A 20,876-nucleotide genomic window follows, 5' to 3' on the forward strand; every position below is an offset into this window, starting at 1 on the left:
CTTCTGCTTATTTTGGATTTAACTTGTCTTTTCTTTTCTAGTTTCCTAAGGTAAAACCTTAGATTATTGATTTTAGATCTTTCTTCTTTTCTAATATACAATGCTATAAACTCCCCTCCAAGCAGTGCTTTCACTGCATCCCACAAATTTTGGTAAGTTGTGTTTTCATTTTCATTTAGTTCAAAATATTTTAATATTTCTCTTAAGATTTCTTCTTTGACCTATGTGTTATTTAGAAGCATGCTGTTGAAGTTCCAAGTATTTTGAAATTTTCTAATTATCTTTCCGTTATTTATTTACATTTTGGTCTGAGAGCAGACTTACATGATTTCTATCCTACTAAATTTGTTAAGGTTTAACATTTTTTATTGATTTATAATCATTTTACAATGTTGTGTCAAATTCCAGTGTAAAGCACAATTTTTCAGTTATACATGAACATATATATGTATATATTGTCACATTTTTTTCTCTGTGAGCTACCATAAGATCTTGTATATATTTCCCTGTGCTATACAGTATAATCTTGTTTATCTATTCTACAATTTTGAAATCCCAGTCTATCCCTTCCCATCCTCCACCCCCTGGCAACCACAAGTTTGTATTCTATGTCTATGAGTCTATTTCTGTTTTGTATTTATGCTTTGTTTGTTTGTTTTAGATTCCACATATGAGCAATCTCATATGGTATTTTTCTTTCTCTTTCTGGCTTACTTCACTTAGAATGACATTCTCCAGGAGCATCCATGTTGCTACAAATGGCGTTATGTTGTCAGTTTTTATGGCTGAATAGTATTCCATTGTATAAATATACCACATCTTCTTTATCGAGTCATCTGTTGATGGACATTTAGGCTGTTTCCATGTTTTGGCTATTGTAAATAGTGCTGCTATGAACAATGGGGTGCAGGTGTCTGTTAAGGTGTTTTTTTATGGCCCAGAATGTGGTCTATCTTGGTGAATGTTCCATGTGACCTTGAGAAAAATGTGTATTCTACTGTTGAGGTAGTCTGTAGATGTCTGTCAGTGATAACCAGTTGGTTGATGGTGTTGTTGAGCTCAACTATGTCCTTGAAAAGATACCATAATTAAAGACTGAACAGAGAGCAAAAAGAATTAAAATAATAGAATTTTAAAAACAATTCTGGAGAAGAGTCAAAAGATAAAAATCTCTCAGAAAATAGAACAAAAAGACAATATGAGAGAAGAAAGAAGAAAACCAGAGGATCAATTCTGCTCTCTCTGGAACTGCCATTTATCAAATGCTGGGCTTAATCAGAATTCCAGAGAACTGAGAAAATGGGAAGACATCTCTCAAGAAAGTTTTCTGGAACTGAAGGATGTATGTCTCCACCCTGTGGCACAATGAATAATGACACGTGGTAAGGCACATTCTGACCTTTCAGAACCTCAGAGTAAAAACGGCATGAACTTCTCCACGGCATTACCAAAGATTAGAATATAAGGGAGTAAAAATGGCTTTCTTACATAAAAATAAAAGATTTTCAACTTCAAGTTTTATGACCCAAACTATTACATACGTGTACGAACTAAATGAAGAAATTTTCAGACAGATAGTGTCTTAAAAATGTTAACTCTAGTAACTTTTTAAAGAAGGTCCCTGTGGATATGCTTCACCAAATGAAGGGTAAAGGAACTATGAAGGAAGACATGGGGTCCAGGAATCAGGGAATCTAGCCCAGGACATGGCAGAGAGAATTCCCAGAAGTGCTCTGCTGCAGATCTAGAGAGCAAACAGCACTCAAGCGGCGGGATGAAGGGAAGTGTACAGAAAAGAGAGGAACTGGCACACTGAGCTGGGGAAGAATTAGCAATTGGTATACATAGAAAACTAAGCAAATGAAAAGAATATGGCAATTATTAACTCCATGAAAAATAAGTAAGTACAAAAAAAGGTAATTTAATTAGAGCCCAAATGTTTGCTCTGCAGTGAGTAACTTTCTCCTAATAATCCAAATAATGAGTATGGATTTACCTAAAAACTGGGGAGAAAAGGAGAGGGCAGGGTGCTGTCACAAGAGAGCTAAAGCCTCATCTGTTATGAGGGAGCCAACAAATAGTGTCTAAATACATTTTAAAAATATACAGCTAAGTGGAGAAAAGGGAACCCTCCTACACTGCTGGTGGGCATGCAGTTTGGTGCAGCCACTGTGGAAAACAGTATGGAGAGTCCTCAAAAGACTAGGAATAGACTTACCATATGGCCCAGTAATCCCGTTCCTGGGCATATATCCGGAAGGAACCCTACTTCAAAAAGACACCTGCACCCCAATGTTCATAGCAGCACTATCTGCAATAGCCAAGACATGGAAACAGCCTAAATGTCCACTGACAGATGACTGGATAAAGAAGATGTGGTATATTTATACACTGGAATACTACTCAGCAGTAAAAAAAAAAAAAAAGACAACATAACGCCATTTGCAGCAATATGGATGTCCCTGGAAAATGTCATTCTAAGTGAAGTAAGCCAGCAAGAGAAAGAAAAATACCATATGAGACCACTCATATGTGGAATCTAAAATAAAAAAAGAAAATAAAAAGACAAATGAACATAAATATAAAACAGAAACAGACTCATAGACATAGAATACAAACTTGTGGTTGCCGGGGGGAGGGGAGTGGGAAGGGACAGACTAGGAGTTCAAAGTCTGTACATACTGACAGGCATATGTAGAATAGATTAAAAAGATTATACTGTATAGCACAGGGAAATGTATACAAGATCTTGTGGTAGCTCACAGTGAAAAAGAATGTGACAATGAATATATGTATGTTTGTGTATAACTGAAAAATTGTGCTTTACACCGGAAATTGATGCAACATTGTAAACTGACTATAGTTCAATAAAACAAAATTTAAAAAAAAAGAATAAAAAGCTAAGAGGACTGAAAATGACTGTAGCAGGGAGCAGTACTAGGGAATAGGGAGAGGCTGTATTCTTGTTATAAACTACCTAATTCCAGAGTACTAAGTAAGTATGTTTTTAGATACTTAAAAAAAAACCCAAAAACCCAGAAAACCACCTCTCCTTATCCTTAATGCACACAACTTCTTGGAGCTCTATCTACCTTGTGGGGCCATTGGGTATCATGCACCGTTTCTTGCTTCATATTGTTTTATGTACACTGTCCACACCAGTGCAGTCCACATAGTTTTAATAATAGGTACACAGTATTACATCATATAAATTCACGTTAGGTGTTGGGCTTAGGAACAATTTCTCCACTTTCATCATCATGAATAACTATGAACAGAACCCAGATCAGACTTGTTTGTTCCGAGTTCACACAGTTCATCACTTGACTGGGGTGAAAGGGATCGTACAGTTATCTGGCCCAACATTCAACCTTGTGAAGTGACAGCCCAGCCCCAGTGACACAGCTCCAGTGACGGGGCTCAATACCTTCTAAGGCAGGCCCTCCCATCTTTTATAAGCACTCTTAGAAAACTTCACGTGAAGTTGAAATCTCTCTTGACAGCGACACTCCCTCCACCTGTCTTTCCATTTCCAGACTAAACCTCCTGCTTATTCCAACGGTGCCTCAGTTGGCTTGATCTAGAAACTCTTGACCATCCTAACTGAACTGGTCCATGTTTGTGAGTGGCTGGACCATGCAGAGAGGGGGATGGGCTCTTTCTTCGGTCCAGACCCCTTGCTTCTCTTAACCTGACCCCAGAATACATTCCATGGGAAGGATAGAGGGTGGCTGTGGTCTGTCCCTCACTGTGTCTTGGGCACAGAGGCTGTCGCCCAGCAGAATCAATCAGCTTGGGGCCCTTGGTCTCAAGAGCAAAAGCTCTGCACTGAACTCCTGTCAAGTACCCCCTTTCTGGAGTTGATTCCTCATTTCCTCCAGAGGGGCTGCCAGGCTCTAGGATGTTAGAGCTGAATCTGGTCTAACTGCTTCATTTTACACTTGGGGAAACTGAAACCCACAGGGATTTGGTTACTTCCCACAAGCCTGAGCCTTCTGCCACACACTAGGCTGCACCTGGTCAGACGGGAAGATACAGGTCCTTCCTCGGGGAGTAGGGTTCCTGGCTCACAGATGGCTCAGGGAGGCCCTGGCAGCATCAACCCAAAAGAAGGATGTTGAGGTGGGCCAGGCAGGCTAGCCAAGGGACTCCAGGAGGCATCAAGGGTCTGGACTGTGGGTCTCTGACCCTTGTGGTCTAACATGTGTCTTCAATCAATCTTCAACCTGACTCAACACCTATGATCCACGCCTTTCCAGCTTATTTCTCACAATATGGCCACTGCCCAGTGAACTTCCCATTCACATGACTGATCTGGGCTCCAGGGCATAGAAGGGCATCTTGATCAGCAGTTCTGGGCTTCTGCCTCCTGTGTCCCCTGCCCAGGACCCCAGAGACACCTGTCCTGTGTGCCCGGGCCCCGCCTGTGCTCTGTCTAGCTGAGCTGTCCTCTCCTGGGATGCTTTCTGGGCGTGAGCATCCAAGTCAGGAGCAGCAGCTGTGTGGTCCTCAGAAGGCTGGTCAGGGCTGGGCCACTAGCTCCCTGCACAGGAACTCTCTGCCCTCCCACACCAGCTTCTCCCTTGGCAATCTTCATGGAGCATCACAGGCCGGAGACTTTGGCTGAGCCCAAAATTTCAGAAAAGCCCCCTATGGGAAGGCAGCTATTCCCTGGGCCCCCTGAATAGAAGGAGGGGCCCTCTGCTCAGCCCAAGAGAGGAGATGAGAGCAGTGTTTTGCCTGCAAGCTGAGCTGGCAGCAGCCAAGCCTCTGGAACCCCAGGAGCAACAAGGGGCTAGTTTCACCCACGAAAAGCCTGATCGTCCCAGGCCAGGACCTAGCCAATTGGCTTGGGTCTGCAGCAGCTGCAGAGTGACGTGCCCAAGGGAAGCGGCAAAGAAGGCTGGGCCTCTGCGCCTCATCTCACCTTGACCACTTCAGAACTCTTCCTTTAGACCTGGGTGTGGTTTCTGGAGAAAAGTGGGGAGCACAGAAAAGCAGCAAGAGCCCTGGGAGAAGGAAGGAGCTGAACCTCCTGGGTACTCACTGACCTGGGGCTGCAGGTCACCCAGTGGTCAGGTGGTGAGAAAGGGGCACTTAGGAGAGAAGAGGGAAGCTGTCACTCCTGCACACTGCTGCGCAGGGAGTGGGCCTCATGCCACTGACTGTCCGGCCCAGTAGAAGGGCCGGATCTTCCTGGTCCTGGTTCCACAGGGGCTTTTACACCAGCCTGGGGGTCAGGCAGCTGCCAGGCCCTCACTCATGGGCATGTTGATATGGGCACTCAGCAGGGGTGCACTCTGGCCTTCTCGAAGCACCAGAACCTATGGAGAAGATACTCATGGTAGTAGGGAGCATTCTTCCTTTGCCCTTGCCCCTGAAAAGGCCAAGCAGGGCCTGGTCTGCACTAGCCCTAATGACAGGCCACCAGGACTCTGTCAAAGGGGATGAGGCTGGGAGGCCTCTACTGTGCAGACACCCACCCCATCTTGGCAGCCAGCTGGGGGCCTTGTCCACAATCACTCTCGGTGTCCTCCTTAAGTAGTACCAACGGGTGACCTACCTTGATAATGTCTGAGATGCCCTTGTCACTAAGACTCTCCACAAAGGTCTCCAGGGGGTAGCTGAGCCCTGGCACCAGCAAGGGGACCTGAGTGGGGACAAAGTGGTAAGGAAGTCAGGCCTCATGCCCGGACAGTGTCTGGCAGATTCCAAAGCACTCTCACACCTGCTGTCTCGGCTGAATTTCAGTGTACCCTGGCAGGGGTGGGCATGGATGACAGGCCCGTTCAAGGAGGGCAAGGGCTCAGTGGGGGGAAAGAATGCCCCAGGGACGCATGCATGTCCGTAATTAAAGCTAAACCTCTTTTTTCAAGAGGAAAGGTAAAAAACAAAAAACAAACAAACAAAAACACCCCAAACCTCTTGACCCCTAACCAAGTCCAGGGCTATTTCTTTCACATCCCAGAGTCTTTCTCAGTTTCTGGTCCTTCCAACTTAAAACAGTCAAATCCAGACCTGGGGAAAAACCAGGCAGGCCCCTAACTCTGGAAGATTCTCCTTAGGGCAAAGAGAGGCTCCAATTCCTGCTTCAGGAGTGGTGGGAAAGCAGGGAGGGCTCTGGGAGAACCAACATGCTTCTGAGAGAGGCACCGGCGGGACCTGGACTCTCACTGTTCTCCCAGAACCTTCTGTGTGTCTCCGAGCCCCTCACAGGCTGGGAGGAAGGCCTTGGGTGCTCTCCCCAGGGCCCCTGCTATGCCCTGTTCTGGTCTGTGGCTGCAGCCACTTGCCAGCTCCCTCACCTCTGACCTGTGGGCATTAATCAGGCCCCCTCACCCACCCTTTCTCACTTCGTGTCTCAGTAAGGTGGGTCCAGTACCTTGAAGAAGGCCTGGGGCAGAGCATAGAGCACCTCGTTGTACAGGAAGCAGACCAGCAGCCCCAGGATGGGTCGGGCTGTTGAAGTATTCTGCAGGTGAAGTGTGAGCTTAAAGGTGGGGCCCAGGCCCTGAACCTGTGGAGGGGGTGAGGTGGGGGAGAAAGCCCTTAAGACCTAGTTGCCTTGGGCGCCGAATACAGTGCACCCTGGCCCTGCCCGCTTGCTTCCTCATCAATGCCCTCCAGTCATCTTCCTCCAACTGCTCTAACGCTTCCTCCACCTGTCCCTCAAAAGGCACAGAACCCAGAAGGCTGGCTCCAGGTGTATGGGGATCAGCAAAGGCCCAGATTGGAGAACGGGCTTGACAGAGGCCACTTAGCCAGTTGGTTGGAGGGAAAGCTGGCTGGGGAAGCAGGTCCCAGCTCCTGCCTGTGTCCGCACCACTGCCCCTGCCCCTCTCCTCCCAGGGCCTGGCCCACCGGCACATCTTGTCTTATGGCGGCTCAAAGATCTCACCTTCCTCCCTCTTACCTTTGGTTGCTCTGTAGCCTTTTCCTCTCTATATCTATCCACTTTCTTTAGGGAAAGAGAAATCAGAAACCCAACTGGGTCAGACAGCACACCTCAGGGACCCATTCAGAGCTGGTTGGAGCCGCAACCTTGAGGTCACTTGTGTCTGAGTGTAAGGCCTCCTCATACTCCCTGTGTCTGTACTGGTCTGAGGATGGCCCCTTCCCTCTACCGGGCAGCCCTAACTCCCTGTGCTGCCCGCAGTTACTGAAATGAATAGGTTTCCTCCTGGTACCACAGCTGTAAGAGTCCCTCCAGGCTCTTCGGAAGAAACGCCCCAAGGTGACTACCTGTGTACCCTGCCCCAAGTCTGGGGGCTCGTCTGAGGCACAGCATGGAATGAGGGAGCTGGAGACGGCACCCCACTCTGTGGCCAGCCAAGGGGAAGAGGCAGCCCAGGAAAGAGAAGGTGAGAGCATTCTCACAAAGGAGGACACAAGACTTGGTCCCTGGGTCTGTGGGAAGGTGAGAAGGAAGCACAAGGCCTAGTTGGCTTGTCATCGGCTCTGGGGCTGAGGGGTTCCTGCCCACCCCTGACCTCTAACCCTCTGGCCCTGAGGCGGCCTGACTCCCCCACACCTGACCACTCACCACAGCATGCAGCTTGAGTGGCTCCCGGGCCGTGGCAGATACAGGGCTCAGGCTGGACTCAAGGGCCTGCACGTAGGCACGGGCGGCTCGGAGGCGCAGCAGGTACAGGTCTGCCTGGAAGGCCCGGTGCATGGCTGAGGAGGAGGGACACAAAAGGCTGATGCTGGAGGTGGGGCGGGAGGAGGGGGCATGGCCGGGGGTGGTAGTGCTCCTGCTCAGGCTGCTGGGGAGAGACTGCAAGTGGAAGGCACAGTGGGCAAGGTCCTCAGACTGGGAACATGGGAAACATGAGGACCAAGTTCCCACAGCCCAGCCTTCTGGTGACACTGGATGCTGCAGACCACTTCCTGCTCCTCCTTCCTGGTTCTCCCACCACCTGGTTGCCCACACAATCTCAGCCTCTTTCACTGGTTCCTTATATTAAGGGCTGAGGTTCCCTTGAGTTTTGTCCTTGGCCCTCTTCTCATCTTCTGCCTTCCTTGCTGCACAATCTATGTCCTGCCTTGGCTGTGATCATCCCAAAGAGGAACCACCACCAGCTCCTGAGGGCAGGGACTCACCTTAGTGCCCAGCTCAGGGCCTGGCCCATGTTCACACTTGGTACCGTGCACCATACCTCCAGCAGCTCGGAGCCTGGCCTGCCTGCTGCCTCTAACTGCCTGATGGTCACCTCCACCTGGACATCCCATCAACACCTCAAGCTCAACACTGTGGAAACCACCTTCATTTCCCTAACTCCATCACAGCATCCCCCTCCATCACGTCACCTAGGTTCACCCCTCACATCCAATCATTTGGCAGGATTGGATGACTCTTCCTCAAAGCCACGTCCAGAGCTCAATCCCTCCCCTCCATCCCCACTGTCTCCCCTTTCCAGACTGAGGACCTTGCTCTGCCAGTCTGTCCTTGCTCCTTGTGCATGTGAGGTGTCTTGGGCTGTTCAGAAGTTTGATGTCTTTATGTTACTCCATCCTTTAACCTTTTCCTTTTCCTCTAGTACTTTCACAGTTTATTTTTAATTTATCCAGAACTAACTTTTCTGTTTGGTATGAGGTAGCATTCTAATCTTTTTCCTACAAACAAGTTGTTTTTAATTGTGTTTTTTGGACAGTCTCTTCTTTCTCCACTAATTTGAAATGACACTTTTATCATCTACTGACTTTCCACACATACAAGAGTCTGTTTCTGGACTTCCTAAAGGTGCCACTGATCGTATCAATTCCTACACTGATACCACAGCTGCTAGTTCCTACAGCTTCATAGTTCATTCTGCTATGTGATGGGCTGAGTCTCCTCATTCTAATTTCTCCCAAATTTCTTAGCTCTACTCTTAGAATCAGCTGGTCAAGTCCACAAAAGAAACCCCAATGGGATTTTCACTGTAACTTTGCTAGGTTTCTAGATTAATTTCAGAAGCTGTTAATTAATTAACAGCTTTACAACATTACTTCTTACTACCCTGAGACTTGGTAAGTCTCGTCATTTAAATACTCAGGCGGTCTTTTCTGTTCTTTAGAGCAGTTTTATAATTTTCTTTATTAGACTCTGTATGTTTTCTTGTTACATTTATTTCTGAGGATTTCCTTGCTATTGTAAATGGAAACTTTCCATTATATTTTCTAACTGGTGACTGTTGGTATATACAAAAGCTACGGATTTTTGCATATTTTCATTCTACCTTAGAGAACTTCCTATTTATCTAATATATCCATCACTTCCCTTGGATTCTCCAGCTTACAACAGCCTGCTGCTATTTTCTTTATCCTAATTTATCCTTTAAACTGCAAGCAAGATCCCTTTTAAAGACAGAGGTGGTTGAGTTACTGTATTTTTCTGCTTAACGTCTTTCCCAGCTCTCCACTACACAGAATAAACCAAAACATTTGAACTTTGCATTTGAGACCCTTTCGGAGCTGGCTGACCTGCCTCTCCAGCCTCCCCTCTGGCCGTGGAGCCTTCCTGCAGTTACACAGCAGATGTTGAGTGAATCCAGGTAGGGCCCTGTGCCTTCACCCAAGCCTCGGCCTCAATTGCCCTTCCCTACCCGGCTCTGGCTGGTGGACTTGCAATCATCTTTTAGGGTCAAATCCAATCTCATCTCTCTCTGAAGCCCTCCCCAGTCTCCCAGGCAAACATACCCTCTTTTCTGTGCCTCAAAAGCCCTTTGCAGAGACTTCTTCTACACCTGTCACGCCACATGAAGTTAGAGAGGTACACTGAGTTCTTTAGGTAGGGACTAGCCTAATTCAAGGCACCTGGCACAAGGCCTGGCATAATCATAGGTATGAATGAACGAACAGAGCAGTAAAAACTGAATATGGAAAGGAAGAACCTTAATCAAATTCTACTTCTCTCACGAGAATTTCTCCATCTAGAAATGACTGCTCCCTCCTCTGAATTCTAAGAGTTCTCACCATCACCCACAGCACCTTCCATCTTGAGGCCGGGTTCTTTGTTGGCAGAGTGTACCTCCTAGGCTGTCCCTGGGCTTCCAGAGGACCAGATCCACCCAGTTCACCCCAGTCTCCTCCCACTGCTCAGGGCACCCAGATGGCATTCACCCAGTTTCACTGTTTTGGAGCAATGCAGGGAGAGGAGGAGGAAGGAGCCAGCGTTTGAGTCTCACCGGTGCCGGCTTCCCGCTCTCGCAGTGTCTGATCCACATAAAGCCGGGTCTTCCGGGGCACGTTGAGCTTCACGGCCTGGGCTGGCGGGGGGCCCGCCTCGCCTGCCCCCTCCGCAAACACTGCTGTGCGCTTCAGGATCTTGATAATCAGGCCACCACCTAGGGAAGGGGACAGACAGAAGCAGGTTTGTCCTCCCCAGTTCCACCCCACATTCCCAGTCTTTCTTCCCCAAACAGCCTGTCTCATATCAACCCATTACTGTCTTCCTGCCAAGACTCTGAAGGAATGAAGTGTGTCCTACCATTCATTCATTCATTCATTCAGCAGTTATTTACTGACCACTGTGATGGCAGATGCTGAGGATATTGGAGTGAACTGGAGACACAGCCAGGGCCTGGCCCCTGGGTAGCGACATCAAACTGCTGAGCTGTCTCCAGTGAAGGCGCAGTCCCGGATAGGACATGTGTCTGCAGGCCTGGCTTTCCAAACCCAGGCCCGCCAGTGTTCCACATCCACCTTTTCTTTCCCAGGATCCTTCCTGCCCCACTGACTCCCAGCTCTAAAACCCTCACCAGTTCTGACTCGCCTCACCTCGTGTAGTCATGATGAGGGTGTTATCTTCCCGTCCGTAGCGGCCAAAGCAAAGGCTGGTCACTGCATCCTGTGGTGGAAACACTAGGGTTTAGTTGGGCAAATATCTCAGCGAGGGGAGCAAGACTCAGAGGAGAGCACGGACAAGACTGGGAGACCCAAGATATGAGGTAATAGATGAGATGTGAGGCGAGGCCTGGGGCAATGCTGCCTCTGAAATATTTCCCGTATTTTTAATCTCTCCAATCTCACTGCCACAGCCATAGTTCCAGACTGAACATTTCTGGTTTTTTAGGGTCAGCTCTCTAATAGGTCTCCCAGCCCAGCCTTCCTCCCTGTTCTGTCCTTCACACTGCTGCCTCTGCTGCCTTTCAAATACACAAATATGATCATGTCTGTTCTCTGCTAAAAGACCTCTGATGGCTTTTATCCTTGTTATTAGGACATTCAAGGCCTTCCACATCCGACTCCAACCTGCCTTTTCTATCAGCTCTCTTTACCCTTTCCCCATCTCGCACACCACCTACTGCCTGCCCTCCCAGCAGCCTGTGGTCCAAACCAGTTGCTTTCAAATTTTATGTGACATAGGACACTTTATACATACATGTACACAAAAGTCTCTAAACTTTTTTCTGGTTGCTGGTTGTGGCCCATTAAATTGATCTGATGACTCCAACTCTATGTTTGAAAAACTGGTTCAAATTCATCAAACTACCTGGATTCCTTTATCAAGAACACTTATGGCTCTCAGCCTTTGTTCATGCTATTTCCAGTCTGGAATATTCTTCCTCCATTTAGCCACTCCATTTATTGAAGCAAACAGAGTTCCATCCCCATTTATCCTTCACCACCACCCCCAGTCACTAGGCTGCCTCTGTGCTTTTTCAGTGCTCTGCTCTGCTTTAGTCTGCCTTGTATCTGGATTAGCTGTGTCTATGGCTGGCTGTCACCTTAGACTGTAAGCTCCGACAGTAAGGATTCAGTCATTGTTTTATCCTTCCAATACAGTGAATTGTGCACATGAGATGCTGAACGAATGTTTTCAAAATGCACCAAAAGTTCAGGGTGGCAGGTGGAGGGGGATCAGGAGAGGCAGCTGAGAAGCCCCAAAGGTGGGAGTGGGGCCAGGAAGAGTGAGCAGCTCACCGGCGTGCGGATGACGTTGAGCAGGGCCTTGTCGTGGTATATGCGGACCTCTCCATTGGCCAGCCCAGCCATGACGGCCTGCAGACCCCGGGAGCACTGCTCCAGGAGGTTCATGGTCAGAATGGCTGCTGGCATCTGCACTGTCCACAGCCTCTTACCCTGGGAGGGAACAGCTACGTGTCTGCAGGGTGCTCAGGGCTTTGGAGTGGAAAGAAGGGATGTCTGGAGTTGCTGGGAAGGGAACGCCAGAAGGGCTCGCTTGCTAAGGGGGACAGAGGAGACACGCATGCAGGGGCTGGGGTAGGGGAGGTGTCTGCACGGAGGCCACACCTTGTGGGTGAAGCCATGCAGGCTGTCTTGGTTGCTGCCCACCACCAGGACCTTGTGTACTCGGACAAGCCCCACAGGCTGGGCACTCAGCTCGATGCAGTACTTAGGGCGCTTGGAGTCTCTGTGGAATAAAGACACAATGTCCCAATCCCAGAGAGATCCTCTCTCCATCCCTGGCTGACTCTCCTCTTTCCAATCCCCACAGATTGTCCTGGAAAAAACTTTGGCCCAAAAGCAGATGACTGTGGTATTACTTCAACCTCTATAACTTAGTAGGTGCATTACCTTGGATAACATGAAGTGTGGGATCCCCCCTAGTCTTCCTCCCAACTTTACTACAGTAATTTGTGTGATAACCTGGCATTTAACAGTTTACAGTGAATGTACCTCAGGTTAGACGAAGTAGTGGACTGACACAGTCCATTCTAGTAATTAGCAGAAAAGCATGAGGTACTTGCTCTGTGTAAATGCCCTGTTTTCAGTTTCCTGGCGTCTGAATCTTAATTTCTCTTACCCAGAAAGTAGGGATAATTCCTGTATGTCAATCACAGGCTATGGCCCACCTTTCTTTATCACCAAGTCTAGGCCAACATCTCCCATCTGATGACCCATTTGAGAGCTTCCCACTGGTCTCTGGGACTCCTTCCCATCTACCCTCCACCCAGCAGAGTAATCTCTTAAAAATGTAAATGGATCATGTCATTCTTCTGCTTAAAACCCTGTAATAGTTTCCCACTGCACTTTAGATAAAATCCAAAATCTTTACCATGTCCTACCAGGTTCCGCAAGAGCCAACCCGGGTCTCTACACCATCTCTTACCCACCAAGCTTGAGTGCGCAAGTCTTTCCCACCTAGAGTTTGCTTATGTTCTCTCTGCCTGTAACACTCTTTCTCTACTTTTTGAACAATTGGCTCCGATTAACCTTCAAGTCATCTCCAAAGACAGCATTTGCTGATCACCCCTGATTCCATTATTTTTTACTGAGCCCGTATTTTTCTCCATAGCATGCATCCCATTTGCAATATTATTTTGATTTTAATATCTGTCTTTCCACAAGAGCAGGGACTATGTCTCTTTTGTTCATCAATATAGCCCCAATATCTTATACAATGTTTAATACATAGGAGGAGCTCAAAAATATTTTTCTTTCTTTTTTTTTTAATACAGTCAGTTACAATATGTCAATTTCTGGTGTACAGCACAAAAAATACTTCTTGAATTAAAAAAATGAATTTTAAGAAATACCAAACTAACGTATAAGGAAATTTCACATACCTATAAAGCAACAGAACAAATATGAGAGACTATTTTTATTTCTTCTAATATCTGACTGCACTGCTCGTGTTACAGCCACCCAGCCCAGTCTCTCACTTTGCCAGGCCCCATCGCACAAGCCTGCAGATATCCCCCTGCGCTCAAGGGCTCAGCCTCCAACATGACATTCCTGGCCTTGTCCATTCCCACTCCAACCCCAAAGCCCCTGCTCATCCTGCAGACCTTGAAACCACCAGGTTTCTGAGATGGTCATTCTAGCCCCAGAGACCACGGGTGTGTTACCTTCTCAGCATATAGATGTTCCCGTTGCGGCAGGCAGCGGCAAGACGGAACTCTACGTCAAACTGACCAGAAACTTCCAGGAAGACAGGGACGCTGGGAAGGCTCATCTGCAAAGAGAAAACTCAAACATCCCGATTTCTCTGGAGCCCCAGCCCTTCCCTAACCTGAAGTCAGTTGGTTTCTTGCCTGAAGTCCCCACTCACACCCTGCTGGTCACAGTTTAAACTTGTACAGTTTTCTGGAGGAAAACTTGGCAACATGTAACAAAAGCCTTTAAATTTATACCCTTGGACTAAATTATGCCACTTCCAGGAATGCACCCTGAGGAATTGTTTAGATAAGCAGACAAAGATGTTTGGGCAAGGAAGCTCAATGTGGTGGTGTTAAAATTAGCAAAAACCTGAAAGTAAGTGTATAAGAGGTGACAAGGTAAGTAAATTATGGTACATCTATATAACTGATACTGTGTAGTCTTTGAAAAGGCTGATGTGGTTTTATATGTATATGGAAAGATATTGATAAGCTCCTGCTATGTGAAAATAGCAGGTTACATGATCCTACAGTCATTTTTGTTAAAACAAAACAAAACAACACAACAAAAGACTATGTAAAGTTATATATCTGTGTCTAAATATGTCTGGAAAGACTTATGCCAAAACTTTTAATAGTAGACATCCCTGGGTGGTGGGATTTTGGGGTATATATCTTTTTCTTTATGTTTATCTACATTTTACAATTATACAATTAATATACAATTATAAAATACAATTGACATGTATTACCAAGAACTGGGAGCAGGAGATATGGGGGAATAGGAGGAAGGAATGGAGCTTGGGCCTTGGGTGTGCCCAGGACCAGGCCCCACACTGACCTTGGCCAAAATGGTGAAGGCCTCCGGGTCCAGCACCAGGAGCTCCTTGCTCTCAGTGCCCAGCACCAAGCAGGACACAGCATCCTCATCAGCCAGGTTCTTCTTTAAGGTGGTCATGGTGGTGATGACTGTCTGCAGAAGGACTCTAGGGGTCACCCAGGAGATCCCCTCATGCCATCCCCCCAGATACCCCAAGAATACACCAGGACGAAAGAGGGCAAAAGAGGAGGAAGAATATCAGAGATGTGACAGATTTATATACAAAGGTGTTTATTGCAACAAACCTAACTTTCAAACAAAAGAGGATTATCTCAGTAAATTACAAACTATCCTTGTGATCAAAAACCATGCAATCATTTACAAAAATCACATTTAAAATAACAGAAGATTCAATGACAGGGAGAATGCTTCTAAAGTATTAAGAGAAAAAAATAGGCAAAAAGTAACATAGAATTATCCCAGTTAAAAAAATATGAATAGAAAAACATGCTGGAAGGCTAAACCCTTAAATACAAACACTGGTTATCTCCGGACAAGGAAATCACAAGTGATGTTTAATTTCTTCATTGTGCTTTTCTACAATTTCTACAGTGGGCATACGTTCTTTTCTAAGTGTGATTGGAGAGCAAACAAAAAAGAAGAGGATGATCCCTTTTTAAGGAAATTCTCCTTTGGAAATAATTTAGCAGGATTAAAATGTTTCTTTGGATAAAGCTGTTCATTGTGTGATTATCTTTACGATTAAAAAGAACAATGAGGGGGGAAGGTATAGCTCAGTGGTAGAGTGCCTGCCTAGCATGCATGAGGTCTTGGGTTCAATCCCCAGTACCTCCATTAAACATAAATAAATAAACCTAATTACCTGCCCCCACAAACAAACAAACAAAAAAAGCAATGCCTCTCAATGCCTAGTGGAAGGAGAAAGGTTACAGAAACATGGATGTGAGTGGTCCCCAGTCATGTAACTATGACACATACTTGGAAAGACTGCACCCCCCCCACCACAAAACTGCATCTTTCAAGCAATACTTAATTCATTTCCTGATTTTAAAAGTACTCAAATATATTGACAACTGTGGATCTGAGCTGCTGATCAGTGGGAGAGAACAATGTTTCTCACAGAACTGGTCTAAGGCTAGCCAAAGTCTGAGGCATGTGTTGGTCAATGTGTTCAGCTCAAGTGGACTCTACAGGAAGTGGATGGTTCCCATGATGCTTTCTGAAATGCAGAGGACAGCTCTGGGAGTCCGTCCTGCACCAAGAGTCAGTCCCGAGGTTAGGAGCCACTGGAGTTCATCAATAAAGCCATTAAAATCATAAGTAAGGAAAGTATTACGTGAATAAAGGGAGGCATTTCTTGTCAATGCCCTGCATGTGAACAGTTATACAAACTGAATGAAATAATGAATAATCAATGAAACAATCAAGGGGCCACTAAAAATGGAGTTCTAATGACCAATGCTCAAGATATAATGTTACATACAAGGGAAGCAGTATATAAAAGCATATTCACGAAGGAAGTATACCAAAATGGTAAGAGTGAGTCCCTCTAAGTAGTGAGATTGTATATTTATATTCTCCCTATATATTTCTCTTTATTTTCTTAATTTTCTCCAATGAGAATGTATTTACCTCCAAGACAATAAAAGTTATAAAAAGTTATACAACTACATATCAGTTCAAAGCTGTCACCAATAACAGGAATGCAGAAGGCCCTGCAGCCTTGTGACTATATGCATGTGGCACAGGCTAGAAGGAAAACTGCGAAGTAAAACTAGTCAGGTTTGGCTTTAGAATTTACCACCATTGCATGGTCTTTTTAAAAACTGTCTGTATTTTTTGTAGGGAAGTAAGCAGAGAAGGGACATTACCTGCCGCTTGATGGACTTGGACTTGTGCTGGTTCACAAATGCCTCCATTTCACTCAGCTCCAGCTGCAGAAACCTGGACACACAAAGAACTGACATCCGTGTGCCCTGGGCTGGGTGCCCTCCACAGGTCACTCCACAGCCACTCCCTTCCCCTGGGGGCTTCTGGAGCCCTGGCCCTCCACAAGGCCCTTACCTGAGTGACTGTACAGATAAAGGCACCTCTGCCTTCTCCCTGGAAGGAGAGGGACCATCACAGCTGCTTTAGTTGAGGAGCAGGGCCTGGGGTCAGACAGAGGGCTCCGGGATGAAGGAGCAAGGGTGAGGGAGGGAGAAAGGGAGGAGTTGGGGTGTATGAAGGGAAAAGTGGGCTCTTACCGGATGCCCTCCAGCATCTCCTTCAGGGTCAAGGGGTCAATCCGGTCCTGTGCCAGCATGGGAAGAAGGTAGAGCCTGTGAGCTCCAGAGCCAGGCAGGAATGAGGACTACCCCGCAGCTGCCATCCTTACCTCCTTGTTCTCATCCCCCACATAACTCACCTCCTTGGCCTGGTTCCAAAGGTCTTGTTCCAGGGGGTTTGGAGGCAACTGGGGCAGGCTGAATTTGAAGTAGGGCCTAAGATTCTTATACACATACACACAAGGGCCTGACGCGAGTGCCAGAGCTGGTGTCCGGGGCTCGTGCTGCTCCATGAGGAAGGTGACAGCAGCGGCTGGCAGTGCAGGTAGTGGGCTTTCACTCAGCACTGCGGGTCCTTTAAGCACCTTCAGGCGGGGCTGCTGCCCCCCTGGGCCAAGGTCCCCCACCACCAGCTGTAGAGAGAGGCTGGTTTATTCCAGGCTCAGGGTCTAAAGATCCCTCTGCTGTCCCTCCTCTTGGGCTTAGTTTTTTTCCTGGGGCACATTCATACATGCTCACAGTGTACCATGGGGTTGGGGGAGGCTTTGCAATAAGGCTTGCAAGCTATGTGACTTTGGGAAAATTTATTCAACTTCCTGAGCCACAGTTTTCCCACCTGCAAAATGGGAGTATCTACCACATGACACTTGTAGTGGAAATCAAATGAGATAATGAATTACAGAACCTGGTGAGTGCTAGTCAGGAATAGGTGGCAGCGGATGTTTTCATTATTCATTCAGTAAAGATTTCTTCCAGGCTTGCTCCATGCCAGGCACTGTCTAGACAGGGTGGCGGTGGCTGAGGTCAGTGAGGGGCCTGAAACTCATATCTGGGCTTCTGAGGTCTGGCTTCCATATGGGAACAGAGCTAAAGATGCAGAATCAAGCACACAGAGAGGAGAACCAAGCTCCTCAGCCTCTATTTTTCACCCTCCAAGCTGCTGTGGCTGCCATGCAAGCCTGTGCTCCTAAGTGAGGCCTTCAAGGCCCCTCTGATCTGGTTCCCCACTTGTCTTCTGTCACCTCCCCATCCACGCTATGCTCCAGCCAGAATGGGAGCTGCCACAGAATGTCTGGATTCCGAGCTTGCACAGTGTCCCAGAAGCCACACCAGGAACTTCATGCATCCTTTCATTTAATCCTAGCGACAACCTCTGAGGTAGGTACGATTACTAGCCCCGTTTCACCAGTGAGGAAGCTGTGGCTCAGAGATGTTAGGTAAAAGTCACACAGCTAGTTGGTGGTAGAGCTGGGACTTTAACCTATATATGTATGAATCCAAAGCCAGTGGTCCTAACTACTACTTTATATTGGCCACAACTTTCTAATTTCAAATTTCCTCTTTCCAAATGTGCTGTGAACTTCCAAGCCTCTGTACCTCCACTTGTGCTGTTCCCTCTGCCTGGAAAGCCTTCCCCTTCCTCTCTTCCATGCCTTTTTGGTGCATTTCATTCATCCTTCAACACCAGTTCACATGTCCCTGCCGCCTACTGCCTCCACATAGAATTCACTATTCTCTCATTGGTGCTCCCATAATACTTTCTATATATTCTATGTTAGGATCCACTCATTTACCCCCAAAATTTATACCAAGTACCTAAGATTGTACCAGGCTCTGGGGTGGATGCTGGGAGTCAACAGTAAGCAAACTCACCATTAAAAACGTTATTATCTGAAAACATTAACATTTTACTTTAGTTATTGGGTCTGTGATTTCTCTACTCTTCACTGCTGTCAGTCCAGTGCCAAGCATACGCTAGGTGTTCAGTCAATATTATAAATGAATTAAGGACAGTATCTATATCTCTTTCTGACTATGTATGGATTCATTTCAGATTTTAGTGTCTGCACAACGCTTGACATACAGTAGGGGTTCACTGTATGCTTGCCGATTGTTGAATGCTTTACGGATAGGAATTTGGGGGCAAAAGCCACCTAACCCTACTACACTCTGCACATAGGGTATGATTCCTTTCCAGCTGCAACATAATACACCCATTGTGGGTTCACTGCCCTTGGTGAGGGCTGATCTCTAATGGAACAAACACACGACTAGGAAAGCTGACAGACCTAGGTCTGCCACTTTTTACAAACTCAGTAAATTTAGCCTCTCAGAATCTATTTTCCCATTAACAAAATAGAGATAAATAATACTTATGTACATGAAAATGCCTCAAAGGTCTAGTCCAGAAATGAATACTCAATATATGTTAACTCCCTTTCTGTAGTCCAATATATTCTCAACCTTTTTAAAATCTGTGCTTTTAAAATTTTAATTTTTTAATTTACATTTTAGTTATTTATATTTTTAATTAAATTTAAAATTTAACCTTTTTATTGTGGAAAATTTTCAGTCATAGACAAAAGTAGAGAGACTCAGATAATGAACCCCCAAATAGCCATCATCCAGTTTCAACAATTATCAGCTCATGGTGAATCTTAAAATCTACGCCCTTTTGATAAACGTAAAACTCTCACTTTCCTCCCTTCTACTTTCCCTCTGGAGTCTAACGGCCTACCCCCAACCAAGGGATGTGCCCTTCCAGCAAAGAATTATGTTGTTAACAAAAATAAGAGGCTTTGTCGTAGTAGAATCCCCAGCAGCATCCTGTTTTGCTTTACTTTCTGCAGTCTGTATTATGAAATCGATAGGTTCTCTTCACCTTCCACATAAAGATAAAGTTTAACACTAAATGTGTTTTTTCAGAGTACACATGAATTACAGATTATGCTGAGCTTATTTGGAGCCATCAGGAAATCTCAACTCTGGTACTCCCTAGCCACCCAATTCTCTTTCTACTGGGGCGATACGCTTACCTTGTACTCCCCATCCCCGTGCAAATCTGCTAGCGCTGGAAAACACAAAAGGACTGTAAGCCAGGGTCTCAGAACCCTAGAGGCTTCACTACAGAACCATCGTGACTCCGTCTCCCCAGAACCGGGGTTCCTGGTCCCAGAAACTCACCCAGGCATGCGGAAAAGGTGTGGATGTTGGCCATGGGGTCGTAGTGTGCATCCAGCCATTTCGAACTGGCCTCATTGCTGGGAGAGGAGGGAAAGAGTTGCGGGGGACGGAAGACGAATCCCAAAGGAGAAGAAAACTTTGAGGGAGCTGGTCTCTAAGAATGAGGTTTGTAGGGAGCTCTGAACTGGGGGTATAGAAGGTCTGGGTCCAAGTCCAGGCCCCACCACTGGCACACTGGGTGACCTAGCGTCACTCACACACCCACCCACCCATTCACTCCTTGGGCCTCAGTTTTTCTATTTGCGCTCTAAGAGCTCTTCAAGGATTTCTAGCGTTGCTGAGAACTGCAGGAGCCCAACATCCCGGGAACCAGGGCACCCTCTTTACATGTATAGGAAAGGAAGCCTCAAGAACCCCAGGCATCACCTCTCAGCTCTGCCGCTGTCGGAATCTGACGAAAACGCGGCAGCCATCTTCGCAGGCGTCGCCCTGGCAACCGGCTCTGGCCGACCGCCGCGCAACACCCAATAGAGCCCGGGTTTGCGGAAGCGCGCGTATAAACGTTCCGGGCACTCAGCTTTCCGGTCCGGAATGGAGAGGCCTACATGCGGAACGAGCTGGCCTCTGCTGGGTTTCTACTTGCTGAGATGCAAGCCCTCATTCCAGCTCATATCATTTATCTTTGATCCTTCCCAGCAGGAGTTTCTGGGCCTTGCAATCTCTGGGTCAGCGACAAGGCCCTCTAGCTTCCGTGCGTGGAGAGGAGCCTTTCTAGCGTCTATGAACAGGAAAACTAACTCTTCCTCTCTTCATCCTCACGGTTAAGCCGGTTGAAAAGGGGACATGTCCTTTCTTCCCTCCTCCCTCTAGAGGTCCAGGCTCAGAGAAACAAAACACAGAGTTTAAGAGATTAAATCCTAGGATTCTGACTTAAGTTTTCCAGTTTTTAGGTTCCTAGAATATTTTAAAATAGAAGAA

At 46.8% G+C, this 20,876-nt stretch overlaps 1 protein-coding gene and 1 pseudogene across 3 annotated transcripts; both read right to left on the reverse strand.

The window, feature by feature from the left end:
- Window positions 1-3,162: 3,162 nt before the first annotated feature.
- Window positions 3,163-5,075, reverse strand: LOC105070426 (uncharacterized; annotated as a pseudogene).
- On the reverse strand, window positions 5,073-20,410 carry BBS1 (Bardet-Biedl syndrome 1). Of its 3 annotated transcripts, XM_010956674.3 has the most exons (17): window positions 20,325-20,410; window positions 19,899-19,975; window positions 19,751-19,785; window positions 17,075-17,347; window positions 16,914-16,960; window positions 16,732-16,770; window positions 16,539-16,611; window positions 14,668-14,799; window positions 13,797-13,903; window positions 12,238-12,358; window positions 11,908-12,066; window positions 10,762-10,831; window positions 10,170-10,328; window positions 7,544-7,677; window positions 6,383-6,517; window positions 5,564-5,650; window positions 5,073-5,324 (listed from the first exon to the last, which is right to left on the reverse strand). In XM_010956674.3, the coding sequence occupies exons 1-17, from the start codon at window positions 20,369-20,371 to the stop codon at window positions 5,238-5,240; spliced, it is 1,782 nt and encodes a 593-aa protein (XP_010954976.2). In that variant the 5' UTR covers window positions 20,372-20,410; the 3' UTR covers window positions 5,073-5,237. The 3 variants fall into 3 exon arrangements, 2 of the variants coding, with proteins under 2 accessions (XP_010954976.2, XP_045373833.2); XM_045517877.2 differs by lacking the exon at window positions 19,751-19,785; XR_006725469.2 differs by lacking the exons at window positions 5,073-5,324; window positions 5,564-5,650 and having other exon boundaries at window positions 7,544-7,777.
- Between the last annotated feature and the right edge of the window lie 466 nt (window positions 20,411-20,876).

Source organism: Camelus bactrianus, chromosome 10 (assembly GCF_048773025.1).
Source record: "Camelus bactrianus isolate YW-2024 breed Bactrian camel chromosome 10, ASM4877302v1, whole genome shotgun sequence".
In the NCBI taxonomy this organism is placed as follows: domain Eukaryota; kingdom Metazoa; phylum Chordata; class Mammalia; order Artiodactyla; family Camelidae; genus Camelus; species Camelus bactrianus.